This window comes from Rhinatrema bivittatum, chromosome 10, assembly GCF_901001135.1.
Source record: "Rhinatrema bivittatum chromosome 10, aRhiBiv1.1, whole genome shotgun sequence".
NCBI lineage: Eukaryota > Metazoa > Chordata > Amphibia > Gymnophiona > Rhinatrematidae > Rhinatrema > Rhinatrema bivittatum.
This window is the reverse complement of record NC_042624.1, coordinates 85,802,561-85,818,257: the sequence shown is the minus strand read 5'-3', so window position 1 is coordinate 85,818,257 and position 15,697 is coordinate 85,802,561. Positions and strand designations below refer to the sequence as shown.

Here is a 15,697-nt window from a genome sequence, read left to right as displayed (position 1 = left end):
GTTAGGTTATCATTAAATGGGATAAGAATTTGAACATCAGCATAAATGAACATAAGAACATGCCATACTGGGTCAGACCAAGGGTCCATCAAGCCCAGCATCCTGTTTCCAACAGTGGCCAATCCAGGCCATAAGAACCTGGCAAGTACCCAAAAACTAAGTCCATTCCATGTAACCATTGCTAATGGCAGTGGCTATTCTCTAAGTGAGATAATTCGAGATCTGAAAGCAGTTTACATAGAGGTAGCAGATAAAATGTTGACAAGCGTAGATGATAATGAAGATCCTTGAGGAACTCCATGCGGAAGTGACATTGGTCTAGATTCTTTGTAATTAGTTCTTACCATGTTGGATAGGTATGAAGAGAACCAATTGATGGTGATGTCACAGACCGATTTCCTTTAATCTTTTCAGTAGGATCTTGTGGTTTATGGTATCAAATGCTGCCGATACATCAAGGAGTATGAGGATGAATTTTTGGCCATTATCTGGGGTCCTCTTAAGATTTCGTTGGAGAGAGATATTAAAAAGAGTTTCTGTGCCAAGAGTGTTTCTAAATCCACGCTGTGCCGGGAAAAGTATGTTCTGTTTTTCTAAATGTTCTGAAAGTTGTTGATTGACAATTTTTTCAAGTATTTTAGCTATGAAAAGGGAGATTGGAAATAGGTCTGTAGTTTGTGATGTCAGATTGATCCAGGTGAGATTTCTTGGGCATTGGCTTAATCACAGCACATTTCAATTTGTCAGGGAAAATGCCTTCATTTAATGAAAGATTTATTATGTTTGCAATTGGTCTAGCGATGATGTTGGAGGTTAGTTTGAGTATTTTTATTGGAATGGCATCAATTGGATGTGGTGCGGGATTCATTTTTTTAAATAATATTTTGAACTTCAGTAGAAGATGTAGTATCAAAAAGTGACCATTTTGAATTGGGTATGTTTGGAAGGGATGTAGTATCTTCATTAATTGTTGGTATGTTCATGATGAGGTTGAGTATTTTGTCTCTGAAGAAAATGGCGAAGTCATCAGATGTAATTAATTGCTGGTCTTTAGGTAAAGGGGGTTTGTTATGTTGAGTAAGTTCTTTGATGTAAGTGAAGAGTTCTCTGGAATTAAATTGGTAATTGTGTATTCTTTCAGCATAGAAATCTTTTTTGGCTTTGTTGATATCTGTTTTGTAAAATGTAGAAAATAGTTTTGTATCTATTTTTTAGTTGATCTGTTGGGGTTTTTTCCTCCATTTTTTTTTCAGTTGATCTAAGTATTTTCTTGATTTTTTTAGTTCTTGAGTGTACCATGGTGCTTTGAATTTAGATGATTTTTTTTGATAATTGGGCATTTGTTCTTTGCTATTTCCGTAGTGATGGTGAGCCAAGAATTCACAGCAGAGTTGACGTCAGATTTGTCCAATGAATTTAAATATTTGGGTAATATTTCAATTAAGTCATCACTGGAGCATGGTTTATTAAATTCAATGCATTTGACTTGGTTGTGATGTTCAAGATGTGAGGTGCTTAAACAAAGTTTGGTTTTGATAAGTTTGTGGTCAGACCATGGGAGATTTGTTGCTGAAGGTAGTTTGTTTTTTGTTTTTTTTAATTTCAACCTCATCATTTATGAAGATAAGGTCTAGTGTGTGTCCTGATTTTTGTGTTGGTAATTTAACTATTTGCTTGAAGCCAATTGCTAATAAAGTATTGAGAATAAGTTGGCAAGAATTGGAGGGGGGGGGGGGAGATTTATCAACATGTAAATTAAAGTCTCCTAAAATTGTTGGGTTATTCATATTGATGTTGTTTGTAATAGCTTCAATGAGCTGTGATGGGTTGTGTTCTAATAGGCCAGGTGGGGCATATAGTAGAACAATTTGTAGGTATTTTGATTTATAAAGGGCTATTGCAAGTGAAGGGATTGATTTGATATTATGAAAAATGAATTTATATTTCTTTAGAGCAAGAAAGAGAAGGCCACTTCCTTTCTTTTTTTTCCTGGGTAGCAAGTGGATGTCATATAGTGTTTTGGGTAGTTGATTTATCAGGACTATATCGGAATCTTTGAGCCAGGATTCTGTGATGCAGCAAATTTCTGGGAGATAGTCAATGAGGAGATCATGGAGAATTGGCAATTTTTAAAAAATGGATTGTGCATTTACTAGGATTAGTGTTATGAGTGAGATTTGCTATACAAGAAATAGGAAAAGTGGGAATTTTGAGAAGATTTTGTAATCTATATTTTGAATATTTTACCTCTGTTTTCATGTTATAATTGTGAGATAAAATGGGTATTTTTTAAATTTGATTCACAAGTGGCATTGTGAAAATGTTAAGTTAGTTTGATGTTTAGTGAATGAGGTGTTGCTTAAGGGACTGTGTAAAGGGGCACGTCAAGGGGCCTGCTCCTTTATTTTTAGAAACTTTTCTATACCGTCGTTTAGTGATGCACCATCACAACGGTTTACATGTAGGCACGAAATAGGTTTGGTTTGGTATCTAAATTATCCATAGGGTGCCAATATTTACGGTTACATAGTTCAGTAATATACTCTAAATGAGAAGTATGTTGGAGATAGTTTATATGATTTCTGGGGTAATCAGGTGACTTTCAGTTGTATGTATTTGTTGTTATTCAGCGACCTCGCTGTGAAATGCTTTTTTGAATAGCCAAGTTTTTAAGCTCTTTTTGAAGAGTTTTAGTTCTTTCATTAGTCTAAGCTCAAGTGGTAATGTGTTCCATAATAATGGTCCTGCCAAGGATAGCGCTCTCTCTCTAACTTGAGTTAGTTTTGCTGTTTTGACTGGGCATGCGATGCTAGGGAGAAGGTATATTTTAAATTTCTTTTCCTTTGCCACCCCTTGTTACTCTTTTGGATAATACAAAGACTAGGGGGCACTCCATGAAGTTAGTAAGTATAGCACATTTAAAACAATTTTTTCACTCAATGCACAATTAAGGTTTGGAATTAATTGCCAGTCAGTGTAGCTGGGTTTAAAAAAAAGGTTTGGATACCAGTAAGTTCCTGGGGGAGAAGTTCTTAAACTATTAATCATGTTCACTTAGGGAATAGCCACTGCTTATTACCGGCATTAGTAGCATGGGAGCTATTCAATGTTTGTATAATTGCCAGGTACTCGTAACCTGGATTGGAAATAGGATGCTGGGCTTGATGGACCCCCGGGTCTGACCCAGTAAGGTAACATGTTTTTTCTGTTTTTCACCCCCCCCTTTTTTTTTTTAATCCAGCTTAAAAAAACATTTTTCTTCTTCCCCTGCTTACATCGGAGTGGGATCTAGACTGTTGTGTCAGGACTCGAGGAAAGAAAATTAATAAATAGGTAAGATCTAATTGAACCTTCCTCTTCGTTCTGCCAGAGGAGTCATACGAGTGGGATATACCCGAGTTGTACTTATCGCGGGTGGGAAATGCCCAGAGCTGCCTCCAGGATCTCCTAGCGAACCTTGCACTGATGCCCATGTGGCTGCCTGAACTCTGCCCAGGACGTTGAATGTGCTCTTGGAGTGTTTTCAATCCTTCCGGAACGGGTTTCTTCTTTAAGATGTATGCTGTTGCTATGGTCTCTTTAATCCATCTTGCAATCAAAGCCTTGAATACAGCTTCACGTTTTCTTTTTCCCCACAAATAAAACAAACAGAATGTCTGTTGGATCTCCTAAACTGGTTAGTCATCTTCAAAATACTGTAGAAGTACCCTACAGACATTGAGGAACCTCAGCTGCCTTTGTTTTCCTATGTATTCTGCTTCTTAAACCCTGGTAGAGAAATTGCTTGGTTGAGATGAAAGTCTAACAGGACCTTTAGCAAAAATGAGAGTATCTCTAATCGTCACCTTCTCCCTAGAGAATGATAAGTATGGGTCCCTGCATGAAAGCACCTGCAATTCTGAAATTCTTCTTGCTGAGCAGACTGCTACTAATAGCAGCATCTTCAATATCATATCCTTGAGCAAGATTTCCTTGAGGGGTTCAAAAGGCACCCTGGTTAACGTATGAACCAGGGTGCCATTTGAACCTCATGGCGGGAGTACAGGTTTGTGCAGTGGCCATGTTTTGCACCTCTTAAGACACGGGCTACATCTGGATGTGTTGCTATGGAGCTTCCTTTTAGCGTGTCTTTAAAACAAGTAATAACTGTTACCTGAACCCTTAGATAGCTCACCCAAATTCCTTCTTGCAAGAATGGCAGTACTGATACCACATCCATCTTTCAGGTGTTAACATTCTTTGTACGCTCCACCTCTTGAAAGCCTTCCATATTCTGCTGTACGTCAGAGAAGTGGACTTTTTTCTGGCTTTCAGCAGCGTGATTACCTGACGAGTACTCTCTCTGTCTGAATCTCTTCCTCTCAATAGCCAGGCCATAAGGGAGAATCTCTTTGGTGCTGCCTATCAGCCCCTGCTTCAGGCCTTTGAAACTGATGGGATTCGTCACCTTCAGGCTAAATCGGCATACCAAGCTCATCTCAGCCAGTCTGTACCAAGATCACCAGCCCCAGATGCAGTAATATCCTTCTGATCACCTTCCTTATCAAAAGGTCAGGGAGGAAAACCATAAAGTAGTTTGTCTATCAGCCACGGTTAGGATAATGCGTCTATTCTATTGGATTCCCACTCCTTCCTTCAACTGAAGGACTGCCTTGCCTTGGTGTTCTCTCGTGTAACCATCAGATCCCGCTAGGGAGCCCCTCCCTATGTACCTATCACCTAGTTGAAGGCTTCTCCTGGGTCCATGTGGGAAGATAATTTTAGGCAAGCTAGATAGCTGGGATCATGTGTAAGTTTAGCACTACTTCCGGTGACCAAGCTTTTGATAGCATGTCTGCCTGGACTAGTTATGAACAGTTTCATGTTCCAGCACAATTATGGAACCAGACAGACACTGCAGATTTGTAATTTAACTTTTTATTTGGACATTATAAATCAACATGCCAACAATTGTTACTTACAGCTATGCCTCTTCTGAGACATCCCCTTATCCAAAATTTTTTGGATGACACTGCAGATTTAAAGGACCTTGAAGCATCAGGACAAAATTCTGATTTGATTTCAGAGATTGTTAACTGTCTTTTCCAGCAAAGGGTGGCAAATATCAGAATTGTTTGCTTTTGTCTGATTGTCCTTGCAAGGAACTTCTTCAGATCCAGGAATCACAGCACAGTCTCAATTTACACTTGTAGTAGACTTGTACAAGTGTGTAGCGATTCAGAATTGGGTCATGGGGGAACACAGGGGCTCCTCTAGTGGGGATACTGACAATTCAGTTGCTGTAGAAGCAACTGCTAGTGTTAAAGTTTTAAAACTTGAAAAAGACAGAGTTAAGGGGTTAACAGCAGAGAGAAAGGAGGGTGAGTGGAGGATGCAGGAAAGTGTTTCTCATATGCAAATACAAAACAGAGTAGAAAACTCATTTAAATTAATTGATCTTTCAGTTTAAAAGTTATGAACAGACTGATGAGAAATTAAAGAGGTTTACAGAGAATGAATTTGATTTAGCAAGAATGTTTAATTTAGTTTGCACTGAAGTAAAATCTGTATCTTATCAGAACAGGGAATGTATACCTCTCTTAATGACTAGCATTAAATTTGTACAGAAACTAATAAGGTTTGGTTTCTATAAGTGCTGGGTAAGTACTTGTGTGAAATGATCAGCATTGCTCTATGGTTCAACTTTCTTTTTCATTTCTGCATCAGGCAGATGTACAATATAGTCTATATGTCTAATAGTGAAGATCCTGCCTCAAGAAAGGGGAGATTAGATTAAAGGAAAATTCTTCTGGTCCTTAATCAACAGACCGAAATGCCTGTCACATGACAAACATTTTTTATATTTTATCCCTATCATATGTAATGAAATATTACAGAAACTGTTTATTTAGTGAAAGAACCTGTATGGCAGAATGAATTGAAACATGCAGTTAGTTTCTGAGTGTCTTACTCTGAACAAAGCAGATGTTTGTAGCTGTTTTTACAGAGAACTGATATAAAAGATAAGCTTCCTTATTTTATTGCTTTTTGCTTCAAAAATTATAGAAAGGCATTTCCTTATCATATAGTTTTTTTTTTTACTTAATTTAATTTTTATTTCATATCAGGTATTAATTCATACACATGCTTCTATCTGACTTAATGGTGGGAGTGCAAAGATTTTGCTTTAATGACAAGCTTCAAGAACGCTGTCGAGAGAACCATACACACTATGACCAGCCAATCCAAATCACAAGTATCTGGGGCAAGCACCCAAACATAAGACAGATCACAAGCTACTATTGCTTATTAATTACAGTCATAGCAGTTCATGGATTCATCCTCTAGGAACTTATCCAAACCTTTTTTAAACCCAGTTACACTAACTGCTATAACCACATCCTTTGGCAATGAATTCCAGAACGCGCTGAGTGAAAGAATTTTCTTTGATTTGTTTTAAATGAGCTACTTCCTAACTTCATGGAGTGCCCCCTGGTCCTTCTATTATCCAAGAGAGTAAAATAACCAAATTTACATTAACTTGTTCAAGTCCTTTCATGATTGAGGACTTCCATCGTATCCCCCCTCAGTCGCTCTCTTCTCCAAACTGAACAGCCCTAACTGCTTTAGCCTTTCCTCATAGGGCAGCCGTTCCATGCCCCTTATTTTGGTCTCCCTTCTCTGTACTTTCTCCAGTGCAGCTATATCCTTTTTGAGATGCGGTGACCAGAACTGCACACAATATTCAAGGTGCGGCATGCAGCTATACAGAGGCACCATGACATCCTCTATTTTATTTTCCATTCCCTTCTTAACAATTCCTAACATTGTTTGCTTTTTTGATCGACACAGCACACTGGGCCGACGATTTCAATGTAGTATCCACTAGGACACCTAGATCTCTTTCCTGGGTGGTAGAACCTAACATAGTATAACTACTGCAAGGGTTATTTTTCCCTATATGCATCACTTTGCACTTGTGCACGTTAAATTTCATCTGCCATTTGGAAGCCCAATCTTCCAGTCTCGCAAGGTCCTCCTGCAATTAATCACAATCCATTTGTGATTTAACTACTCTGCGTAATTTTGTATCATCCGAAAATTTGATCAACTCACTCGTACCCTTTTTCAGATCATTTATAAATATATTAAAAAGCACTGGTCCAAGTACAGATCCCTGAGGCCCTTCCCTGTTTACCTTTTTCCACTGTGAAAACTGATCATTTAATCTTACTCTGTTTCCTGTCTTTTAACCAACTTGCAATCTACAAAAAGGATATCATCTCCTATCCCATGACTTTTTAGTTTTCTTAGAAGCCTCTCATGTGGGACTTTTCCGAACACCTTCTGAAAATCCAAATACACATCTACCAGTTCACCTTTGTCCACTTATTTATTCACCCCTTCAAAAAAGATGTAGGAGATTTGAGAGTCACGACTTCCCTTGGGTTAATCCATGCTGGCTGTGTCCCAAACCATGTCTATCTAAATGTTTTGTGATTTTATTCTTTATAAAACAGTTTCCACAAATTTTCCCAGCACTGAAGTCAGACTCTAGTCTACAGTTTCCCGGATCCCTTTTTAAATATAGGGGTTACATTGGCCATCTTTCAATTTTCTGGTACATCGGATGATTTTAATGATAGGTTAATAAGTCAGAAGTTTCATTTTTTGGTTCTTTCAGAACCCTGGGATGTATACCATCCGGTCCAGGTGATTTACTACTCTTCAGTCTGTCAGTCAGACCTACCAGATTCACTGTGATTTGGTTCAGTTGATCTGAGTCATCACCCATGAAAACCTTCTCTGGAACGGGTATCTCTCCAACATCCTCTTCAGATCAGAACAGGTTCTGATGATTGATGAGTATGAACCAATATATTGCATGTGATTTGAGTGCAGGGATTATATAAAGGTATGACACTATCACCATTTGTTCCCTGCATTCCTGAGACATTCTGGCAACAATAAGCTGATTAAACAGCTGGGATGGCCCCAAGGAATATCCGGTATCTCTGGGGACATCAAAAACTAAGACATTTGGTATTTATCACCTGGGAAGATCAAATGCTAAAGACTAGTACCCACACCAATGAGCCGATATTAAGTTAGACAGTAGGTGTCTTTTACCAAACACTGGTACTGAAATACCTTCCTGGGTAAAGTACGGATTGGGGCACCTAACTTGCATAGAGATATATAAGGCATTGCATTTGCTTATTTTAGTTGGATGAGCTGAAAAGAACAGAGAACAAACAACTGGTTCTTCTTCACAGTCCCAGGGCCCATGAGTATTCTAGATTTCCTATGAACACTGGCTTATATAGAGGAGGGCATATAAGGGAAGTGTTCTGTTCTTTGTTAATATTCTCTCTTTATTTCTGTCTCCTATTTACCTGTGGTAATTTATGTACAGTTTACTGTGATACTGTATTCATTGTTGATGTTACTTTACCGATTATCCATATATCTACAACATTTAGTAAACTAAGTTTTGCTTTACCAGATTGTGTGTACCATGACATAATATAAAATATACCCCCAATACAACCATCGTGCACAGTCCAGAGCCTGGCAGCTGAGAAAATTGGCTTGAATATTATCTTTGTGGATAGGTCCTGCAGCTCTCTCTGAGCAAATGCCATTATCAGGGCCACTTCCTGTCCCCACTCCCTCTTGTCTGTTTACATAAGCTATTGCCATAGAATTGTCTGAAAGTATTTTTACAGCCTTGTCCCGCAACTGCGGCAAAAGATACTGGTAACCACTGTGGGTGTTCTAGGCTGGATCCTCTGGACAGGTTGGTCTTAGATAACCACCACTGTAAGCTTCTTTTGCCTTGCATCATCGGCTGGATTCTCCTATTGAACTGCTGATTTTGAGGGGACCACCTGGATAACAGAGCTATCTGTAACGGTCTCATATGGGTTCTTACCCATGGTAGCACTTCAATTGCTGATGCCTTTGAACCCAGCACCTGCAGATATTCCCAGGCCTGTAGATAGGGATTGCACACTAAGCTCTTATCTGTTGTTGAAACCTGTCTATTCTTGCTTCCCTCAGGATCCCACTTACTTTATGTTAAATTGAACTCAGAGATACATGAACGTTTGGGTTACTGAACTTGGTTTTTTGCTCAGTTCACTACCCAGCCCTGGTTCTCTAATACCTCTAGGACTCTTTCTTTCACCCAGCAATGCTCCTGATAGGAGTCTGCCCTCTTTAGCCAGTTGTCCAGGTATGGATGTACTTTGATCCCCTCTCTGCATAGGAAAAGGGGAGACTACCACCATTATTTTTGTGATTATTCTTGGGGCTATCGCAAGCCTGGAATTGAAAGTGCTGTCCTAATATCTCAAAAGCATAGGTATCTCACTCGTCCCCTATTTGAACGTCTAAATATACCTCCATGAGGTCCAGGATGAGAGGAACTTGCCATTCCTTACTGCCAGGAGGAAGTTCTGCTGCCAATTCTCTGCCTCAGGCTGATGAGTTCTAGCTACCACAAAAAGCCGATCAGCAAAAAGAGGTAGGAAAGCACTTTGTCTATAGTCCTGCACAAGGGTAAATAAAATGGAGGAGACCAGAAAATGTGCATGTTTTGAGTGAGGGATCCAAAAGAAGAGGTAAGTGAAGAAAAAACAAACTGTGTTGTGGTGCCAGAGAGGAAAGAACAAGAGAATCTGTTCTCAAGAGTGTTTTGGTATGTGAGACAGAGTGGGGGCACAAGAATATGGGGGGAGCAAGACAAGACAACCAGCAAGAGCAAGAGTTGAGGGGAGGGCAAAAGTATGTGTGGGATAGAGAAGGGGGTGAACAAGTGTTGGGGGAAGACACAGAAAAGATCAAGAGTTGGGATAGAGAAAGATAAGAGTGGGAAAAGGTGATAGCAAGGAGATGAATGAATCCTACTCTAAGGAGAGAACGTTAAGAGGAGCGCAACAAGGATCAGTGTTGGGACCAGTTCTGTTTAATATCTTTGTGAGCAACATCGTGGAAGGGATGGAAGTTAAAGTTTGTCTATTTGCGGATGATACTAAGATCTGAAACAGAGCGGACACACCAGAAGGAGTAGAGAGAATGAGACGTGATTTAAGGAAGCATGGAGAGGGGAGGAGTCAAGATGGCTGCACGGAGTGAACCTTAAACCGGAGGTCTCATGCAGATTTTGCTTTTTTTTTTTCCTTCTTTTGAAAATGCCTGCTAAGAGGAAGGGGAAAGTTCGGACCTACCCATCCGTGAGGACCCCTTCAGCGAGTTTTCAGCCAGAGATAACTGGCTTTGTGTGTCCAGCAGTTCAGAAGGAGAGAACCGAGGAAACTGGTGAGCGTGGCGGCGTGGGAGAACTGAACACGCCTGGAGGGGAGGTGTCTCTAAGCCCCGAACAGAGGCAACCACCTGTTCAGAGGGCAGAGGAGGAGTTACGGAAAGTGGAACTGGTAGTGTTTCAAGCCGGTTCTAATCCGGAGAATACCTCATAGACTCCTGTTAGCGCAGAACCAGGACCCTCTACATCGAGTCCGGTGGAAGGACAATGGTCTGCGGGGTCTCCAGGCACCAGTATATCGCTGGAAAAAGGAATGAATGCAGAAGTTGCTAATAGAGAGCTGATCATTATTTCAACGCGGCCCACACAGGTGACGCTTGACTCTTTATGGGATTTCATGGCTGGGATGGCTGCTGCTATAAACTGAATAGCAAAATGGATCACTCTAGTTCACAATGTTTGCAAAAATCTGCAGATTTACAAAACCAAGTCGATTCCTTAAAGGGTAAAGTTTCCGGATTGGAGAAAAAAAGGGGAAGAGCTTCAGCAGTTTAAGATCGCTGCAATTAAAGATAGTGAAGTTTTGTCCCGACGTATGGAATTTCTTGAAAATAAATCAAGACATTTAAATCTGCGCTTGATAAATTTTCCGAAAGTAGCTGGGGAAATTCCCTATACTACTTTAAAGAAATTCTTATTGGAAAAACTGGAAATAAGCGAAGGGAACTTTCCATCTATTAATTCCTGCTTCTTTCTCCCTCCGTCAAGAGGAATGGGGAATGCCAGTAATGTTCCTTTTCAAGGAAATTTAACCGGTTTCTTAGAGGACTCTACATTAGAAGTAATTAATAGAGAATCACTTCTGGTTTCATTTATTACCACTAAGGATATCGGTGTGGTGATGAAATCATATTTTAGGAAATATCCGATTAATTTTTATGAAGCTGCAGTGAAAATTTTTCCTGATTTGGCCCCAGCCACGCAGGCCAGGCGTCGAGGTTTTTTAAACCTCAGGCAAGAGGCAGTGGGACTGGGCTATATTGTAAAAATTTTGTTTCCTTGTAAATGTTTCCTTTCTAAAGGAGCTGAATGTTCTGTGTTTTTCACTTCTGACCAACTAAAAGAGTTTATAGATGCCAGATAAATTAATATTCTGACCCAGTAAGAAACAGAAATAGAAGCTGCTGTAATGTGCATTTCTGAGAATAGCTAATTATGGTTTTTCCTATATACTTCTTTAAAAGATTTCAAATCTCCTCCTCATAAGTATTCTGCTAGGTGTGGGATTTAATTGTGAGAATGTAGTGATACTGATTTTGGTTAAATCACCTCAACCAAGTAAAAGGTTCATATAATTTGATTTTATGTTTCTATTATAAAAATTTGTTGGATGTTGAGAAATGAGGATTGAGTTAATTATGAACCCACAGTATTTCTTTATAAGCAAATGTGATTTTAGTTTATATATTTTGAAAATGAATAAATAAAGAATTAAAAAAAAAAAAAAAAGGAAGCTTGGAGAGTGGTCCAAGACATTGCAGCTGGGATTAAATGCCAAGAAGTGCAGAGTCATGCATCTGGGGTGCGGAAATCCATAAGAGCTGTATGTGATTGAGGGGGGGGGGGGGGGGGGGGGGGGGGGGGGGGGGGAGTGTGAAGGGCTACTGTGCATGGAGCAGGAGAGGGACCTTGGGGTGATAGTGTCTAGCGATCTGAAGATGGTGAAACAATGTGACAAAGCGATAGCTAAAGCCAGAAGTATCTGGGCTGCATAGAGAGAGGAATAACTAGCAAAAAAAAAATAAAAAAATGATAATCTCCTTGTACAGGTCCTTGGTGAGGCCTCACCTGGAGTACTGTGCTCAGTTCTGGAGACCTTATCTCAAAAGGGACAGGATGGAGGTGGGCCAGAGAAGGGCAACCAAAATGGGGGGGGGGGGGCCTCCATCAAATTACTTATAAGGAGAGGCTGAAGGACCTAAATATGTATACCCTGGAGGAGAGGAGGCACAGGGGAGATGTGATACAGACCTTCTGATACCTGAAAAGTTTTAATGATGCACAATCCACAAACCTTTTCCCATTGGAAACGAAATCAGTAGAACCTGGCTTTTTGAAACTCCAGGGAGGACGACTCAGAACCAATATCAGGAAATATTTCTTCACAGAGATGGTGGAGAATGCCCTTCCGGAACAGGTGGTGAAGACAAAAATGGTGAAAGATTTCAAAGGGGGATGGGATATTTATTTTTGATTTTTTTTATATTCCGCTTTTTTTTTTTGCACTTTTTTCAAAGTGGATTACATTCAGGTACTGTAGGTATTTCTCTATCCCCAAAGGGGCTTACAATCTAAGTTTGTACCTGAGGCAATGGAGGGTAAAGTGACTTGCCCAAGGTCACAAGGAAGAACAGTGGGACTTGAACCCTGGTCTCCTCGTTCACAGCCCGCTGCTCTAACCACTAGGCTACTCCTCCACAAACACTGTGGATCCCTAAAGGGTAGAGCAGAGCTTTCCAAACTGAGTCGCGACACGTTAGTGTGTCGCCTGCAGTGTGCAGGTGTGTCGCGCAAGCCCGGTCAACTCTGATGCGAGTTTGGGATTTTTTTTTCCAGTGATTCACTTTTTTTTTTTTTTTTTTTCAGTTTGTGGGTTGCTTATTATTGGGCGATTTTTTGCTGTCAATCGCCTTTTTTTTTTTTGGGCTTGGTGGGTGGGACTTGAGCCCAGCTGTCCCTGTCATTGGCTGCTGCTGCCGATGAGGCCTGGCCACAAGTACTGACTGCAAGCGTCTGGTGATCATGGAAGGTATTATGCAGCATGGCAACCTTGAACCCTAAAGGAAGTGAAGCACTTAACTGGCAACAATCAAAAAGAGTACATGAGTGTGGGGGATGGGATGAGTGTGTGGGCCAGACAATTTGTTTTATTATTGTTACTCAAATTATAACATGAATCTTGGAATATTATATATTTTTAATATAAATGAAAGGTTTTCATGAGATAGGTTGTGTTGTGAAACATTTTATGTATATATTTAAGGAAACATACATAAATTGTCGAAATAAGTTTTGTTCGTTTAACCTTTAACCTCTGGTTTGCCAGTAGACTGAATTACTGTGTCGTGAAATTATGTTTGTCTAAAAAGTGTGTCACCAACATGAAAAGTTTGGAAAGCTCTGGGCTAGAGGTTAGAAATGAAGAAATGAGTACTTGGGGATAACTTGCTGGTGTGATGGTGCTACACTTAAATAAGCCACAACTCCATCATTGCTCTCTGCTTCAACAGCAAGGGAAAAGGGGAATTAAATATAGAGAGCAAACAACTACTACATTGAATTTTTGCAGTCTAGGAAAAATAAACATAGGGTTAAACAGATGCAGCTGTTACTACCCTTAACCAATAAGCCTGAAACTCGGCAGAAGGTAACAGGGAATTGGACTCTAACATTTATTTATTTAAATCTTTTCTATACCATCATTAAGAAGGGGTCCGTCACAACGGTTTACAATAGGGCACAAAATAAGGATGCTGAGATTTAATAATTTACCCACGTGCCATAATTTTGTTTCGGTACATAGTTTTCTAAATGAAAATACTTGATTTGTGATGTAATACTGTCCAGGAGTTATCAGTTTAAAAACAATTCTAACTTTATAAGTGTCAACTTCTCTTCTGGTGAAGAACGAGAAGGTAGAGTAGAAACATAGAAATGACGGCAGAAGACGACCAAACGGCCCATCCAGTCTGCCCAGCAAGCGTCGCACTTTTTTTTCTTCTCATACTTATCTGTTTCTCTTGGCTCTTAGTAACCTTTTGGTTCTATTTCCCTTCCACCCCCACCATTAATGTAGAGAGCAGTGTTGGAACTGCATCTAAGTGAATATCTAGCTTAATTAGTTAGGGGTAGTAACCGCCGCAATAAGCAAGCTACACCCATGCTTATTTTTACCCAGACTATGTAATTCAGTCCTTGTTGGTTGTTGTCAGTATATAGATCCACTTTTCTTCATTCCCCCTGCCGTTGAAGCAGAGAGCTATGCTGGGTATGCAACCAACAAGGGTCCTGAGTTTGACAGTCTGGGAAACTGATAACAATGGGGGGTGGGAACTTGTACTGCTCAACAGAAACTACCATAAACTTGCTGGGCAGACTGGATGGTCTGTTGGTCCTTTTCTATTGTCGTTTCTATGGAAAGCAGGTTGAATTAGGGGGAAGATGACAGTGAGGAGAGAAAAGGGAAAGAATGAGGAGGAAGGAAAGAAAGGGGTGCAAGGCCTAGAGATGGTAGGAGATGGACCCTGGGATCAGAGGAAGAAATCCAGGGTAATAAAGAAAAGGGAATGAGGAATGGAAGAGAGAGTAAAGGAGAAAGAAAGAGGAGCAAGAATGGTGAAAGTAGAGCTGGTAGGATGAATAGCAAGAGGAGAAAGGAAAAAATAGCAGAAAGGGGAGAGAAAAAGTATTAAAGGTAACTGCTGCTGAAGGAACGAGATAAAGAAGGAGAGAGAACAGAAGCAGAAAAGACAAATGAAGGACACCAGATACAGAAAATAAAGGAATAGAGATTACAGAGAATGAAAAAAAAACAAAAACTGACACTGAGCCAGAAAATTAAGCCAGAGCCACCAAAGGTTGGAAAGTATTTTATTATGTGATAGAGAATATAAATTTAAGAGAAAGTAAGTCCCTGGGAAGGAAAGAGAAAGTCTGCACAGTTCGCATGCCTGACGAGCATCCCCGCTCGCCCCAGCTAATCTTAGGCTGAGAAATGAGGAGGTCCAAGTAAGCTTATGCAGGCAACCGCTCCTCCACAGAAACTTCACCACAGCCTCCCTCAGCCCCAGTCATCCGGAGACTGGGCATCACTTACCTCTCGCTTCACCTCGGCCATTTCATCCTCACTCAACAACAGAGTACTCATGGTGGCGGCGCCTTCCGGTATCTCTACCGCAGGCGACACTTTCCTGCGAGCCTCCCAACGGTGAGCGGAACCGAAACGCCGAACGGAACGTGAAAACGAAACGCACACCCGGAACGGAAGCAGAGCGCACGGAAGGGAGGAAAAAGAAAAAAAAAAAGAGAATACCACAAGCGCCAAACATACAGCACCCACATACAGCTAAACTGCCCGCGCCCTCTACCTCTCACGTCAGTACGCACCGGCGTCTCTTCCTGAAAGGGAAAAATGTGAAGCGATTCCTGATTGGTTACGCCTTAAGCACCTTGGCTTTGGCTTAACGCCCACTCTGCCGATTGGCTGCGGCTGGTGGTTCCCCTTTTTGTAGGTTCTGCTCCTGCTGCAGACTAAGAAGTGCCAAGTAGGCAGTTTTCCTGAACAAGAGGACTGGGTTTTTTTTTTTTATTATTTATAGGCGGGGGGGGGGTTCTCTAGCGGGTTTTTTTTTTCACCACGATTCCTACCCCCACCCCCGGCGTTGCTTCTAC

At 40.6% G+C, this 15,697-nt stretch overlaps 1 protein-coding gene across 3 annotated transcripts in view; it reads right to left on the bottom strand.

Moving 5' to 3' along the window:
* The window catches only part of BCL10 (BCL10 immune signaling adaptor), a 57,463-nt gene extending 42,062 nt beyond the window's left edge, over nt 1-15,401 (bottom strand). For all 3 annotated transcript variants that reach the window (XM_029617775.1, XM_029617774.1, XM_029617773.1), the window contains exon 1: nt 15,123-15,401. In XM_029617775.1, coding sequence (XP_029473635.1) covers nt 15,123-15,173 — 51 coding nt within the window. In that variant the 5' untranslated portion in view covers nt 15,174-15,401. The remainder of the gene's footprint in view (nt 1-15,122) is intronic.
* Nucleotides 15,402-15,697: the final 296 nt, after the last annotated feature.